Source organism: Lampris incognitus, chromosome 4, assembly GCF_029633865.1.
Source record: "Lampris incognitus isolate fLamInc1 chromosome 4, fLamInc1.hap2, whole genome shotgun sequence".
Classification (NCBI taxonomy): domain Eukaryota; kingdom Metazoa; phylum Chordata; class Actinopteri; order Lampriformes; family Lampridae; genus Lampris; species Lampris incognitus.
Window position 1 is genome coordinate 13,181,628 of NC_079214.1, and position 15,366 is coordinate 13,196,993.

At 44.7% G+C, this 15,366-nt stretch overlaps 1 protein-coding gene across 3 annotated transcripts; it reads left to right on the plus strand.

Annotated features, from left to right (window-relative positions):
• Positions 1-1,291: 1,291 nt before the first annotated feature.
• tgfbrap1 (transforming growth factor, beta receptor associated protein 1) lies at positions 1,292-15,290 on the plus strand. Of its 3 annotated transcripts, none has more exons than XM_056278397.1 (13): positions 1,292-1,417; positions 2,233-2,948; positions 4,283-4,477; positions 7,315-7,469; positions 7,748-7,830; positions 8,589-8,769; positions 8,944-9,104; positions 9,281-9,338; positions 9,434-9,577; positions 9,812-9,958; positions 10,440-10,599; positions 10,740-11,194; positions 11,489-15,290. In XM_056278397.1, the coding sequence occupies exons 2-13, from the start codon at positions 2,252-2,254 to the stop codon at positions 11,675-11,677; spliced, it is 2,625 nt and encodes an 874-aa protein (XP_056134372.1). In that variant the 5' UTR covers positions 1,292-1,417; positions 2,233-2,251; the 3' UTR covers positions 11,678-15,290. The 3 variants fall into 3 exon arrangements, with proteins under 3 accessions (XP_056134372.1, XP_056134375.1, XP_056134373.1); XM_056278400.1 differs by lacking the exon at positions 1,292-1,417 and adding an exon at positions 1,588-1,963; XM_056278398.1 differs by lacking the exon at positions 1,292-1,417 and having other exon boundaries at positions 1,588-2,948.
• Positions 15,291-15,366: the final 76 nt, after the last annotated feature.

Below are 15,366 nucleotides of genomic sequence, written 5' to 3' on the forward strand. Positions count from 1 at the left end.
AAATGTGGAAGGACAGATGGTGGTGGATTTTGCGAAAAGGATGGAAATGGCTGTGGTGAATACATATTTCAAGAAGAGGGAGGAACACAGGGTGACGTACAAGAGTGGAGGAAAGTGCACACAGGTGGACTATATCTTATGTAGAAGGCGCCATCTAAAAGGGATTGGAGACTGCAAGGTGGTGACAGGGGAGAACGTAGCTAGGCAGCATCGGATGGTGGTCTGTAGGATGACTTTAGAGACCAAGAAGAGAAAGCGAGTGAAGACACAGCCGAAGATCAAATGGTGGAAGTTGAAGAAGGAAGACTGTTGTGTGGAGTTCAGGCAGGAGTTAAGACAGGCACTGGGTGGTAGTGAAGAGTTGCCAGATGGCTGGAAAACCACTGCAGAAATAGTGAGGGAGACAGCTAGGAAGGTACTTGGTGTGTCATCAGGACAGAGGAAGGAAGACAAGGAGACTTGGTGGTGGAATGAGGAAGTACAGCAAATTATACAGAGGAAAAGGTTGGCAAAGAAGAAGTGGGATAGTAAGAGAGATGAAGAAAGTAGACAGGAGTACAAGGAGATGCAGCGTAAAGCAAAGAGAGAGGTGGCAAAGGCAAAGGAAAAGGCGTATGGTGAGTTGTATGACAGATTAGACACTAAGGAAGGAGAAAAGGACTTATACTGATTGGCTAGACAGAGGGACCAAGCTGCAAAGGATGTGCAGCAAGTTAGGGCGATCAAGGATAGAGATGGAAATGTGCTGACAAGCGAGGAGAGTGTGCTAAGAAGGTGGAAGGAATACTCGCTAACCGCTCGACTAAAGGGTCAGACCCGCCAGCCAGTATAATCAGTTATATATTTCTGCATTTAATCATATCCAACAGAAATTTCCTTATGAGAGCTCAGATCTTATTGCATCTTGGTGTACTAATGCACATCTATGGGGAGGGGGGGGTCTCTCACACACACACACACACACACACACACACAATTACAAAAAAAAATCATTCTCTCACCATTTCCTCCCGTAAAACATAATGCATAACGTGATCCATAATGTCGTGTCTAAGCATATTAAATCTGGGGTTTTAAGAAGAGGAAACAAGGATGGCTTCACGTGCAGAGCAAATTTTCCTCGTTTTGACGGTCCGAGCTGCTGATTTTGTCTTGCGGTATCTGGCAACCGCAGCTCGGGTCCAAATGGGCGGCGTCGAGCGCTCGGTCGGGCCAGCGACAGCTGGAGTTGCGCGCGCTGGACTCGTGCGCCGTCCCCGCCGCGCTGTGTTAACCCCCGCCTGCCTGCCTGCGCGTTATGATTTCGCCGAACACACGTTCGTCCCAAAAAAAAAGACGCGTCATGGCTGCTGGTTCTGAACCGGTAGGACGCGCCCGTTTCTGGTGAACGGGCCTAGAGTGCTTTGCACAGCCTTGGGTACGTTTGCTTTGACGCGCCAGCACTGCCAGCTGGGGGGGGGGGAGCAGCGGGAGTTAATTAGTGCGCAGTGCATCCTCCCAGGGGGGGGGGGAAGGGAGGCCGGGGTTGACATTTTGACTTTTCGCCAACATCTGCCACCGGGTAACGTAGTGACGCCGTTCCGTCAAGCGAATAACGCGCCCTCATCCGGTCACAGCGAGCTAGCTGCTTGACGCTTCCGTTAAGAGCAGGCTCCGGTTCGCTGGGTAGCTAGTTTAGCCGGGCACCGTTAGCTTAACCTGCGGCTTAGTCGTCAAATCCAATACTTGACTGTCCCTACTTTTTCCGATACTTGAATTTGTGTCAGTCCAGTTGACGTGTTTTGTCTCGAAGAACGACGTAACTATGTCAGTTATTGGCGCGTTAGCCGTTTATTTAACCGTGGGTCGCTGCTCTCGTTAGCTCCTGTGGCGTTGCTAGCTAACGTCAGTAAGGGGTTAACTTTCAGCCTTCGCTAGCTGTGAGGTGCCTGTCAGGAAAAACGATACTGACATGGGCGAGTAGGTCAGTTGTTACCGTTTATGGTTTTTCCTGGGCAAAACGCGTTTGTTCTTTGTATTTGTGAGCAAATTCCGCCATTAAAACGTTAACCAGTTGTGGGGGGGGGGTTACTAGTAAAATGCATCATGTTGATCTTCCAAGGTTGCCTGTGGATAGATTATCCCTCAGGAGAGAAGAGTACTTTGTAAAATGTGTTGCATGAGATGCTGTGGGATGCCACATATATGATGATGTGGAGTTATTGATATCTGCTTGTTTTTGCTGCCTTTTAGTGTCGATGCCTTGGCGGAGATGAGTGTGAAGGCTTTTGAGTTAGTCCCCGTGGTGGAGCGGGACCTCCTGATGGGTGACAAGGCTCGCATCAACATAGAGTGTATAGAATGCTGTGGCAAGCACCTGTACGTGGGCACTAACGACTGCTTTATCCACCACTTCCTGATAGATGAGGTCACTTCCCAAAAGGGGAGGCTGACTTACTCGCCCCAGAAGCTGCTGCACAAATTCCTGGGCCTCAAGAAGCCTGTTGCTGAGTTACGGGCTGCTTCGGCACTGGAGCGTCTTATAGTACTCTGTGATGGAACCGTGTTTCTTGTAGACATGGTCACTTTGGAGACCGTACCTTCAGCTGCAGGGGGTGGAGCCAAAATCAAAGGTGTGACAGCGTTCTGCATGAATGAGAACCCAGTAAACGGTGATCCTTTCTGTGTGGAAATTGGAGTGATATCCTCTAAGCGGCGGACAGTGCAGATTTACATGGTTTATGAGGACAGGGTTCAGCTGGTCAAAGAGGTGACCACGCCCGAGCAACCTTGTGCTGTCAGCCTTGATGGTTACTTCCTGTGCTTGGCCCTTACCACACAGTACATGATCCTCAATTACAGCTCAGGTGCCTCTCAGGATCTCTTCCCTTACAACAGCGAGGAGAAGAGGCCCATTGTCAAGCGGATTGGCAGGGAGGAGTTCCTCTTGGCTGCCCCAGGTGGTCTTGGTGAGTTACCAAAAGGAGCCGAGCGTAGAAAGCTAGCTAGGAGATGATCATGTGAAGTTGTCAACAGAAACTGTCTGACTCAACATGGGTGAGGCAAGAAATCCTGTAAGGCAACTGATTTTCTTGGTTTACTCAGATGTTGCTGTGCCTGTATTGTTTGAAGGTCAATGCAAGTGTGCTTATTCCTACTTATGTGAAAAACATATTTGGAAAACCCTTCATTCATGTCATTGAAAGCCCAAGTCTTACTAAAATTCCCACGAAGGGTAGCAAACATGATTGTCAAAATGATCTCTGAACACTCCATTGGCAGGTATAAATTGTGTGCAAGTGTCAATCTATTAATGACCTGATTTACCAATATGCTGCATTATATAAGAAAATTTGAATAACAAAATGATGTGGCGTTTTTATTCCCATAAGCATATACAGCAATATAATGCAGCCTATCAGCAAACCAGGAAGCACATTTTTACATTCATGGATTGACCAGTGAATTTACCACCAAACACAATTTCTGGGGCATTTCAGAGACACACAGAAGACTCCTCAGTATTATGGCTGCTGTCCCTACGACTTAGATAATATTGAAAATCGTGATTGTTTCCCTTAGTGTAATTTCTTTTATTTATTAAGATCTGGAGTGTGTACACGACAAAGTGAGACCTCTGGCGCTTCAATACGCCACTTAATTCCGCTGCTATCGCCTAAAATGCCCTGGTGCGACAAGCACAGGCGGTACTGTCGCAATACCAGCAAGCAAGATGGGATCATTTGTTCATGCACAGGAAATGACGCTCACTACGAGGCATGGTAAAATTGAACACAGGATTTTATGTTTCTTTCTTCAGCGGTGGCTTGTCAGTGGTTAGAGGGTGCAGCAAAATACGTGCGGTCCATTGCTGATGAAAAAAATATCTAAAATCCCTCATTCATTTTTATCATGCCTTGTGGAGAGCACCATTTCCTGTGCATGAAGAAATGATCATGCGCCTTGTTTGCTAAATAGATAGAAAATTACACAAGGTCACTTTAAGTATGAAATGTTCATAACTCATACTGACAGCATTGTTGTTTAGTAAATTTAGGAATGGCACATTCAACTCCAAAAAAAACCCTTTAGACATTTTGAGCAAGATTGTGGACTTAATCAGGAACAAAATTAATCTCACACTTCATTATAGTAACTATTTGTTGGAAAAAATATTTTTAGCATTTCACCTTCGAACATAGTTGATGAGTATTAAACCTTACAACTTGAATCAGTGTCTTCCTTACTCACCCCCAAAACGTACTCCCCTTACCTCAAACCCCATGTGGATGTCCATTTCTAGGAATGTTTGCCAATGCGGAAGGCGTGTCCCAGCGGGCCCCTGTGAACTGGTCAGAGAACGTGATTGGTGCTGCTGTGTGCTTCCCTTATGTGGTGGCTCTGGATGAAGGCTTCATCACTGTCCACAGCATGCTGGACCAGCAGCTAAAACAGACCCTCTCATTCAGGGACGGACAAATTCTACAAGATTTTGAAGGTAACCTGTCTTCACTCATCCATTTTAAATTCCCTCCCACCCGTATTGATGTTGCTGGTTGAAAATAACATCTCTGAAAAACATTTTTTTTCTTGAGTAAGGAAATGATGGTTTGTTGGAACCATTGCCCATGAGAAACAAGCCCCACCCCTCCCAACACACACACAGCAAAACAAAAGAACAAAAAATACTAAATTGGGTTTAAGGAAGAAAAAAAAACAGTATTATGTTCTGTTTTTCCCCTCTTGTTTTGTTAATTAATGATCATGGGAAATGTGCAGAGCTGTAGTAACTACAGAGGTATAAAGTTCATCAGCTACAGTGTGAAGATATGGGAAAGAATAGTGGAAGCTAGGTTTAGAAGAGAGATGAAGATTAGCGAGCAGCAGTATGGTGATTTCATATATTTGATTTTTTGATATACTTTAATGACCCCCGTTGGGAAATTACGCTCTGCATTTAACCCATCCTAGCTATGTAGCTAGGAGCAGTGGGCAGCCGTTGTGCAGCGCCCGGGGACCAAATCCAGTTCTTCTTTCCACTGCCTTGCTCAGGGGCACAGACAGGAGTATAAACCCTAACATGCATGTCTTTTTGGTGGTGGGGGAAACTCGAGCACCTGGAGAATACCCGCTGCAGACAAGTGGAGTACATGCAAACTCCACACAGAGGACAACCTGGGATACCCCCCCCCCCCAAGGTTGGACAACCCCGGGGTTCGAACCCAGGACCTTCTTGCTGTGAGGCGACAGCACTAACCACTGTGCCGCTTTTTTGGTTGTTGGTTTCGTGCCACGAAAGAGCACTACAAATACAATGTTTGCTTTGAGAATGTTGATTGAGAAGTATAGAGAAGGCCAGAAGGAGTTACATTGTGTCTTAGTGGATTTAGAGAAAGAATATGACAAGGTGCTGAGAGAGGAGGTGTATTGTATGAGGAAGTCTGGCGTGACAGAGAAGTATGTAAGAGTGGTGCAGGATATGTATGAGGGAAGTGTGACAGTGGTGAGGTGTGCGGTAGGAAGGACAGATGGGTTCAAGTTGGAGGTGAGATTACATCAAGCATCGGCTCTGAGCCCTTTCTTGTTTGCAATCGTGATGGACAGGTTGATGGACGAGATCAGGCAGGAGTCTCCGTGGATTATGATGGTCGCGGATGATGTGATCTGTAGTTAGAGTAGGGAGCAGGTTGAGGAGAGCCTGGAGAGGTGGAGGTATGCGCTGGAGAGAAGAGGAATGAAAGTCAGTAGGAGCAAGACAGAATACACGTGTGAACAAAAGGGAGGACAGCGGAATGGTGAGGATGCAAGGAGTAGAGGTGATGAAGGCGTATGAGTTTCAATACTTGGGGTCAACTGTCCAAAGTAACGGGGAGTGTGGAAGAGAGGTGAAGAAGATAGTGCAGGCAGGGTGGAGTGGGTGGAGAAGAGTGTCAGTAGTGATTTGCAACAGAAGGGTACCAGCAAGAGTTAAAGGGAAGGTTTACAAGATGGTAGTGAGACCAGCTATGTTGTATGGTTTGGAGACAGTGGCGCTGATGAAAAGACGAGATGCGACGCTGGAGGTGACAGAGTTGAAGATGCTAAGATTTTGGTTGGGAGTAACGAAGATGGGACAGGATTAGGAATGTGTATATTAGAGGGACAGCTCAGGATGAACAGTTTGGAGACAAAGCAAGACAGGCAAGATTGAGATGGTTTGGACATGTGTGGAAGGGAGATGCTGGGTATATTGGGAGAAGGATGCTGAATATGGAGCTGTCAGGCAAGAGGAAAAGAGGAAGGCCAAATGTGGGGAGGGAGGACGTGCATGTGGTTGGCGTGACAGAGGAAGACGCAGAGGACAGAAAGAGATGGAAACGGATGATCCACTATGGTGACCCCTAACGGGACTAAACGAAGATTCATTCATTCATTCATATATTTATCAAAACAGTTTAAGAACACTAATATAGGTTTTATCTCTGGGTGGTCTTATAACTTTCCTAGCTGAAAACACTGAAGTAGCCTAGTCCTACTACCTTCCTTCGGTGGAGGCGTTAAAACTGAGGTCCTGACTCACTCTGGTCATTAAAGATCCCATGGCACTTATCGCAAAGAGTAGGGGGACCCCCCGGTGTCCTGGCAAAATTCCCAACCTGGCCCTCTCCATCAGGCCACCTAATCATCCCCCCATGTAACTGGCTCAATGATTCTTCCCTCTCCACCTCAATCTGATGTGTGGTGAGCGTTCTGGTGCAAAATGGCCACTGTGCATCACCCAGGTGGGTGCTACACATTGGTGGTGGTTGAGGTGAGTTTCCCCCTTCTCTGTGAAGCACTTTGGGTAAAGTGCTATATAAATGTAATCGATCATTATTATTATTACATCTGCAGTAGCCTGTAATTGAAGGTTTTCTGTACAGGATTTTGGTTAGGTTTAGCTTCGGTTAGGCAATACTACAACAGTTTTGAAAAGGAAGGTGAAAATCTTAGGTTCCCCAAATGTTCTCTTTGTGCACTTAAATCCACAAAACCTGGATTGGATCCCAGCTTTTTTCTTCAGATAATTAAAGCAATGGAGTGCTGTTGGAGTAACAGGTAAACCGTTATTAAAAATGCAATGTTCAGGCTTTATGACTTCATCATCATCAGTTCCGTTACCATAACCTATGGAGGTCGTAGGAGCACAGCTGGTGCCTCAGCAAGTCTCCTCCACCATTCTCTATCCATCGCAGCTCTCCCCGCTTACTACATGCCAAATGAGCATGAATGATAATGAAGGCTAAAGGCTGTCCATGTATGATGTGATGCATCTTTTGCAGCTAAGATGGTCTGACCTGTGTATACGTGTTGTAGGTAAAGTGGTTCTAGCTTCTACGAAGGCGGTGTACATTCTCGTGCCCCTGCCCTTGGAGAGACAGATCCAGGACCTACTGGTCAGTCACAGAGTGGAGGAGGCCCTCACCCTCACGGAAGGAGCCCAGCAAAACATTCCTAAAGACAAGTTCCAGGTAACAAGCTGAAGGGACAGATGTGCGCATGGCCAGACGGATGCATAGGACAGTGCTGTTTTGATCATTCCGGTATCATTTGGTGGATGTGTAATATTTCAGATTACAACGTTGTGGGTTATAAATGGTCCACACATTATAACCTTTGCACCATATCTATGATTATGCTGAAATTAAAATACATATTTTCAGACCTATTACAACATATTTTCTCAATGATTTTTATTCGATATGAAATAAGCTAATGTTTGTTATTTTCTTAAACCTCCCCATTATAGATTTTGCACAGGAGAATTCTGCAGCAGGCTGGATTCATACAGTTTAGCCAACTTCAGTTTCATGAAGCAAAAGAACACTTCAGGTGAGTGTCTGACTCGTTTTGCTCATTTCCTGGCCTTTTTTTTGGCCTATTCTATTTCCTCTATTCCATTCTGTGATTACACATTCTCAGTACCTTTTAGGCCCAGGGTTTCTTTAGAATAGCTTTAAGTACCTCAAGTATAAATAGTTTGATAGTCCTCTTTCTCGCCACTTATCTGACCTCACAGAGCTCGGTTTGGAACAGCCTGGTGAAGAGCCCATCACAGGCAAACAACATAGATACTGAGCATGTGCTGCAGAAATGTCAGCTTTTTGAAAATGGGATAACCCCCCCCCCCACACACACACACACATTAATGCCCCAAGTTTTATGAAGTTTTTGCTTGAGATATATGCAGGATATGTTTGGCTGGTCTCAATACTAGATTTAACCAACACAGAATTTCTGCACACATATGCCAACGGTATGCAGCCATGTAGTCCATCAGTTTACACGCTTTAACTCGGTCCACATCCTACAGACTGATGGTCTTGAACAGATTCATTGTTATGTATTTTTGTTTGCGTCATTCATTGGGGGCTCCACTGAATACAAATGTGAGAATACGTCTCAACACCATACTGGCCCCGCTTTTAATGTGCCGTCCACGAATTTTGTTTTGATCGTTTTTCCATTTTACTTTGATTTACTCAAGAAGTGGGAAAAAAGAGATGACTCCCAGAATTGTCGCTGATGAGTAAGGACGCATTCGTTTTACACAGTTTTTTTTTAATCCCCGGTCTGTTCATCTCTTTCAGGAAAGGCCAGCTGGATGTGCGGGAGCTGATCTCTCTCTACCCGCTGCTGCTTCCAGCATCATCCTCATTCACACGCTGCCACCCTCCCCTCCATGAGTTTGCTGACCTCAACCACTTGGCACAGGGTGACCAGCAAAAAGTGCTGCAATGCAAAAGATTCCTTATTACATACTTGGGCGAGGTAAATAGTACTAAGAGACGCTGCTTTTATTTACATTGATTTATTGCTGTTTTACCCTTTAAGTTTTTTTTTTCTGGCAATAACTGTATTTTCAGAATATTTAAATGATTTTTTTTTTTTTTACCTCACTTCCTCATCGTTCACTAACCATTTTTCTTCCATCTTAAATTCCAGGTTCGAAGCACAGAGGGTGCTAATGGTTGCAGAGAAGATGTAGACACAGCACTATTGAAGCTGTATGCTGAGCAGGACCATGAGAGCCTACTTGATCTGCTGGCCTCAGACAATGCTTGCCTGCTTGCAGACAGCGCCCCCTGGCTCGAAAAGTACAACAAGTGCGTATTTCAACTGGAGGCTTTGTTACAGGAGCAGGTTTTTGCACTCAGTTTTCCTTTCATTGAATTCAAAGTTATTTCAGTTAATATCCATTCGCACAAAAAAACCTACAAAAATAGAACTTGATGAGAGATTGTGACTAGATTTGGACTATGTTTTTTCCTCTTACTATTAGGTATTTTGCACTTGGGCTGCTCTACCATTGTAATGGCCAGGATGCAGCAGCACTACAGGTATTAATATATAAATATCAAAGTCTTTTTAGCCTCCACAGAGTCTGCAGCACTAGACATTTTGTAATTGCATTTCCTCCATTTTCTTTGGCCAGTTGTGGATACGGGTGGTCGATGGGGATCTTCAAGACGCCACAAGATCTGACCTATTTGAGTACATTGTAGACTTCCTCAGCTTTTGTTCCAATCGGGACCTAGTTTGGAAATACGCCGAATGGGCCTTGCACAAAGATCCCACGGTATGTTCCCAAGACCTTAATGCTTGCAGCATCAAATATGTAGTGTATGTGTCGGCTTGATTTTACAAGTTACATTTTAAATCACTTGTCCTCTTACCAAGATTTACACATAAACTCTTCTCTCAGATATTCTACACTCTAGAGCATTTGCATACTATTCTGACATATTTTTAATAAATTGGCAATGTTCTAGCAGCGTTAATGCGGTTTGTGTGCCTGTTATTGCGCTCATAGATAGGTATCCAAATTTTCACCAAGAGGCCTGCCGGGAAAGGTCAGTCGGATCAGCTGAACCCTGATGATGTCATCAAATATCTGGCAAAGCACAAGCAGGCCCTGCTGCTTTACTTGGAACACCTGGTGCTGGAAAGACGGATACAGGTACAGGCAACAGAAATGAAATTTGTATTCACTGTTGACTTGTCTTTTAGAACAACAAACCTGAGCTGCTATGGTACATGGACTTAAGCAGCTGAAATTACTTATCCCCATCAATGTTCCTCCCCCAATTTTGAATGTTCAATTCCCTGTTCTCCTAAGGCCCCACCATTGCACAACCCCAATGGTGGGATGAGAGGATGTAGACTTACATGTGTGTCCTCAGATAAATGCGAAGCCAGCCGACTACTTCTTCAATGTCAGCTGCATGTTTTCGCTTGTCAAATGCAAAGCTTGTACAGGCGCGCCATGACCTGTAGGAGCCACTAACTGCAATAGATGGACACAATACCACTACCGGCCTCCCACCGAGGAGCGCTGCCAGTTGTGTTCAATGCAAAGCTCAGCAGAGCTGGAGGCTGTACTGGGGTTGAAACCATTTTTTAATGTTACCAATTCGTTGTTTCCATCTTCCTGGCTGCAGAAGGAAAGATTCCACACACAACTGGCTGTTTTGTACCTGGAGAGGGTCTTGTTACTCCTGTCCCAATCCCCAGCAGTTGAGGAGCAGGTGACCAAAGCCAGAGAAAAACTCCAAGCTCTGCTCAGGGAGTCCAACCTGTACCGTGTACAACTACTCTTAGGTGAGACACTTCAGGTGATAAAGATCCAAACCCCCTGAGGTTTCCCAAGCTTTAGACCTTGCAAAGATTCAGGAATAACTTCAGGGGTGTAATGTGCAGGGGTCCAGCCTCATTAATTCTTATCACTCTGCTCTGTTTAGGTAAGGTGGAGAACTCTGAACAGCTACTACTGGAGTGTGCTACCCTACATGGGAAGCTGGAGGAGCATGATAAAGCTCTGCACATCTTGGTTCACAAGCTCAAAGACTTTCCCTCAGCCGAGGCCTACTGTACATGGGCCTCTTCTTCTCGAGACCCCGCTTTTCAGCAGCAGCTGTTTCACCTTCTCTTGGGGATGTACCTCCATGGAACAGCCCAGGGCACAACAGGTGGTAGGAGGGCAGAGCTGGAGATGGCAGCGGTGGACCTACTGAATCGTCACGGCGAGGTATTTGACGCTGTCCGTGTGCTAAACATGCTCCCCGAGGGCTGGTCATTGCAGCTGTTGAAGAGCTTTCTGGGCCGTGCCGTCAGAGCCAGTATGCACGCCCAGCGAACCTCCCGGCTTGCTCTGGGGATAGCTCGTTCTGAGAACCTTCAGCTGCTGCATGACAGGGTGAGCACCATGCAGCGAACTCTTGGCACAACCATTAACCTAAGAGATGGACATGATTATTGCTCCATCTAATCAAAATTATTATTTATCCTGGTCTTTAATCTAATTTCTTTTTAAATCAGTTATGTTACTTTAATTTGTTTGATGTCAATTAATTCATCAACTTATCTCACTCCATTTGTCATTGAATTTGTCCTTGATTTTAAACCTTTCTTGGCCCAATACATTAGTGCCCGGTATTTCTGAACAACAGTCAATGTAATATAACGCTTAACCTTTTTCTTTTCCCCTCAGTTGAAAGAGCGGAAAAACCCAGTATTTGTGTCGGAAAAGAAGGGATGCTACCTTTGCCACAATACCTTCAGTGGGCCCGACGTCGTTTGTCTGCCAGGTGGAGTGCCTGTACACACGCACTGTATTGCCCAGAGGGTCACAGACTCTCCCACCAAGAGACGGCTAACCAATAGCAGTAATCACACATGAAACCAAGCCACGGGACGGTGTGATCGGAGGCCCTGCACGAAAGCAGGACGGCTCGAGTGTGCGTATGGCTGAGGACTACGGGGGGTAACAAAAAAGCACAGAAATGTCTTTACGCTGATAAGTGGAAACCGCGACGTGTGTGTCTGTGTGCACAAGTGGGAGAAAGAATGATGAGTTAAGGTATTTATTTCAGTGTTGGTCTTAAACCACACTTTCAGACTGTGAATTTTAACAAAAAAAAATAATCATGTACTATCCCCCTTTATCAACATTCAATCGGAAAAGCGCATCTGAGATGGGCTTTTTTTTTGTCTATCTGTAAAGAGTCCTGTGCTAAATGTCTCTGTCTTAGCTGATGCAGCTCTAAAATGAAAACTGTTTGCTAAAATGTTCAGACCTCAGGACCAAAAGTACACGAGTTCTGTTCCATTTCGCCCCGAAACATGAATATTCTTACCACACTACAATCATGCTGTGCGTCTGGTCGAAGCAACTCATATTTCGTACGGTCTCCCATTTTGTCCTGTCTTTTTGACGGCCCCTCAACCATTGCAGATTAACGTGAGACACTGGAAAGACTCAAGGTAACGGCGACATTCAAGCAAATGGACTCCTCTCTTTTTGTCTACCTGGTGACCCACTGGCAGCACACAGTACCGAGTTAGTGTGAGCAACTAAACTGCAGCAGTTTTGTCCACCTGCAGAAGGGAAATCTGCTGTAGGATTTTGATGAATACTTAAATTGCATGGTGGATTATTAACAAACGAAGGAATCCCATTTAAGTATGTATGTAATAAAACTTAATATTAAGCGAGTTTTAAACCTGATATGAAACGTCATAGCAGGTGTATATGTCAGTAGGTGGTGAAATTACAAATAGTAACGGATTAAATTTAACGTTTTTCCAACCAGTAACTGCAAGAATGACCGCCATCTGCATTTTCTCATGCGTCTTCAACGTGCATGCCCCATTGATTTTGAGTTTTTACGGCAAATGGAAGTTGCATATGTAATGATCAGGAATCACAAGGCGTTTATGAATAACCCAGCCACCGAGGACGCACAAGCCGGTGTATTCCCAGTGCTGGTCCCAAGCCCGGATAAATTTATGAATACGTCACGTACAGTGTTGACATGGTGTTTGAGTCGGGCTGCAGCCCTATATGGTGTTTGAGTCCCTCTCTGCCGCCTCTCTTGCCGCTCACCCCTCTGCTGTCCATTAAGGCAGAAATAGTCATAAAATGGCGAACTAAGTTAACCGGTGATTAATGAAAACGAATGAGATTAAACAAAACGCAGCAAGTCTACATTTGTTTAGCCCGCGAGGGGTCTTGATTGACAGTTGTTTAAGGATCTGAGTAGCATGGAAATAATGAGTGTAAATGTTTTAATCTCTTTTGATCCGTTATTGCATTAGCCTTACTGTTACAGAGTATCGATACACACAATGAATGGTGAAATGGTCATGTAAACGGCAAGTTTAGATCCTGACATGGATGCCTGTTCAACAAGTGTCAGTCGAAAATGATGAATTGCAAAAACTTTGAAGTGGCCTGTCACACCCACTTGCAACGCTCATGATCAAACTACATACCACTGTAGTGACTAATTCTCCAATGTTATAGCATAGTTGTTTTTTTTTTTGGCATTTATGTCCAATCACTTAAGTGATCGATTCAAAAGTGCCGATGGGTCCATAATGGTTTTACTGTGAACTCCAACCAACGTTCCACACAACAACAAAAAAAGGGAAAAGAAAATACCACACGATGAATAGCATTTAAACTGCTTGGTCGTTGCTCTGACACAAGTTTCATAGTGACAAGTCTTACCCTGACGAGTTTTTTTTTTAAAAGTTAAGATGGATGTTCCACCCGACTGATGGCTGGACGTCTTCCAATTGTCATAATATGGCTACACCCACTAACCACCCAAACATTTTTGAAGCCTGTTATTGAAGAACATTGTCCCCCCCCCCTTAATACCCTAATCTGTTTCACACCACAAAAAATACATCTTGAAATTCTCTCCGAGGAGGATGAAACTGATTCCGGTTGTGGCTTGTCAGATTGTCCAACCTGAAGATAACCAACAGTCTGAGACGTCTTCCTCAAAATGTCTGCTTGACATCACACTTGGTAATATGTGAAGCGATACCAGAATCTCAGAAGCTGTTTAAGTAAAGCTGGGTTGTTAATGTATCAGCAAGTTATTGGAGTAGTTTGTATGATCATCTGTTCTCCGTTGGGTCAAATGGATCTGTGCATGTATGATTTATTTTGATAATCCCCCCCCCCCACACATTCAATACTCATTGTCTGTTTTCCTTCTCTGGTCTGATGATGTGTCACTGACTGTCCATACCTGATTAGTTTCCAGGGACCCAGAGAGGTTGAGTCCTTAAACTTGTATTACAGGATTGTCCGTACTGAACCAACCATTCGTCCGAACTAATCCAAAAATGGGGCGGCACGGTGGCCCAGTGGTTAGCGCGGTCGCCTCACAGCAAGAAGGTTCTGGGTTCGAGCCCCGGGGTAGTCCAACCTTGGGGGTCGTCCCGGGTCGTCCTCTGTGTGGAGTTTGCATGTTCTCCCCGTGTCTACGTGGGTTTCCTCCGGCGGCTCCGGTTTCCTCCCACAGTCCAAAGACGTGTAGGTCAGGTGAATCGGCTGTACTAAATTGTCCGTAGGTATGAATGTGTGTGTATGTCGGCCCTGTGTGATGGCCTGACGGCCTGTCCAGGGTGTCTCCCTGCCTGCCGCCCAGTGACTGCTGGGATAGGCTCCAGCGACCCCGCGACCCTGAGAGCAGGAAAAGCGGTCCGGATAACTGGATGGATGGATAATCCAAAAACCTACCGTCTGTGTAGACTCGGCCTGCTTTCAGGCTCATAGTTTCAGAAAAAAATTTTTTTTGTGTGTCCCCAAAAGTTAAAGGAATCTTAGTTAGCCCACAACACAGCTCAAAAGCTGAACGAATCCATAATGACTGGAAATAAAATGCTACTAATTTTGAATAAAATCGGGGAAGAAAGTAAAATCCAATGTGTGCTATCATCTTTTGGAGAAAAAAAATCCAGTTGTCCATTTTTTTTGGTTTTTTTTTGTTCAACAGTTTTGTTACTGGTTTTTCTTTTATCCGGTGCCTGAGCTATTTAATTCTGGCCTTGTGTAAATGCTGTCCCCTTCTGTGTGGAGCTTTTTGCTCAGACGTGGGTTTTATTTTTCTTAAGACGGAAGCTCGGATCGTTTTGTTTTTGAAAGGTTTGCCTGTTTTTTCTTTTTCACATTAGATGTTTGTTCCCTTATGCACTTTCCTGTCTGAACTTTGTAGCTTGCTAAAGAGCCCCCAATACAACAACAGCCCAGAATCACAAACAAAAACCAACAAAAAAAAAAAACAACAACACGTGTGACTAATTCACATAGGATTTTATAAATATGTATACTGGTATGTACATACTGTATTTATACCCGTTTGTTGCTTTGTAAAACAATGCCAATGTGAGTTGAATGTATGAAATGTAAAGCCGTCCCATTTTAATAAACATGAACTGTATGCTAACTGAAGGGAAAGCCATAATGTCACCATTTTATGTTAGTTACAGCGAGCTTCTTTCACCCTGCATACGAAATGACCATTTCTAAATATGTTTGGCTTGTGTGTGTTTGCACAAAGGAAAATCCAA

Coding starts and splice junctions, on each gene's coding strand:
- tgfbrap1 (XM_056278397.1), top strand. CDS start 2,252: ATGAGTGTGAAGGCTTTTGAGTTAGTCCCCGTGGTGGAGCGGGACCTC. Junction 7,470..7,747: donor TTCCTAAAGACAAGTTCCAG/GTAACAAGCTGA, acceptor TCCCCATTATAG/ATTTTGCACAGGAGAATTCT. Junction 11,195..11,488: donor TTCAGCTGCTGCATGACAGG/GTGAGCACCATG, acceptor TTTTCCCCTCAG/TTGAAAGAGCGGAAAAACCC.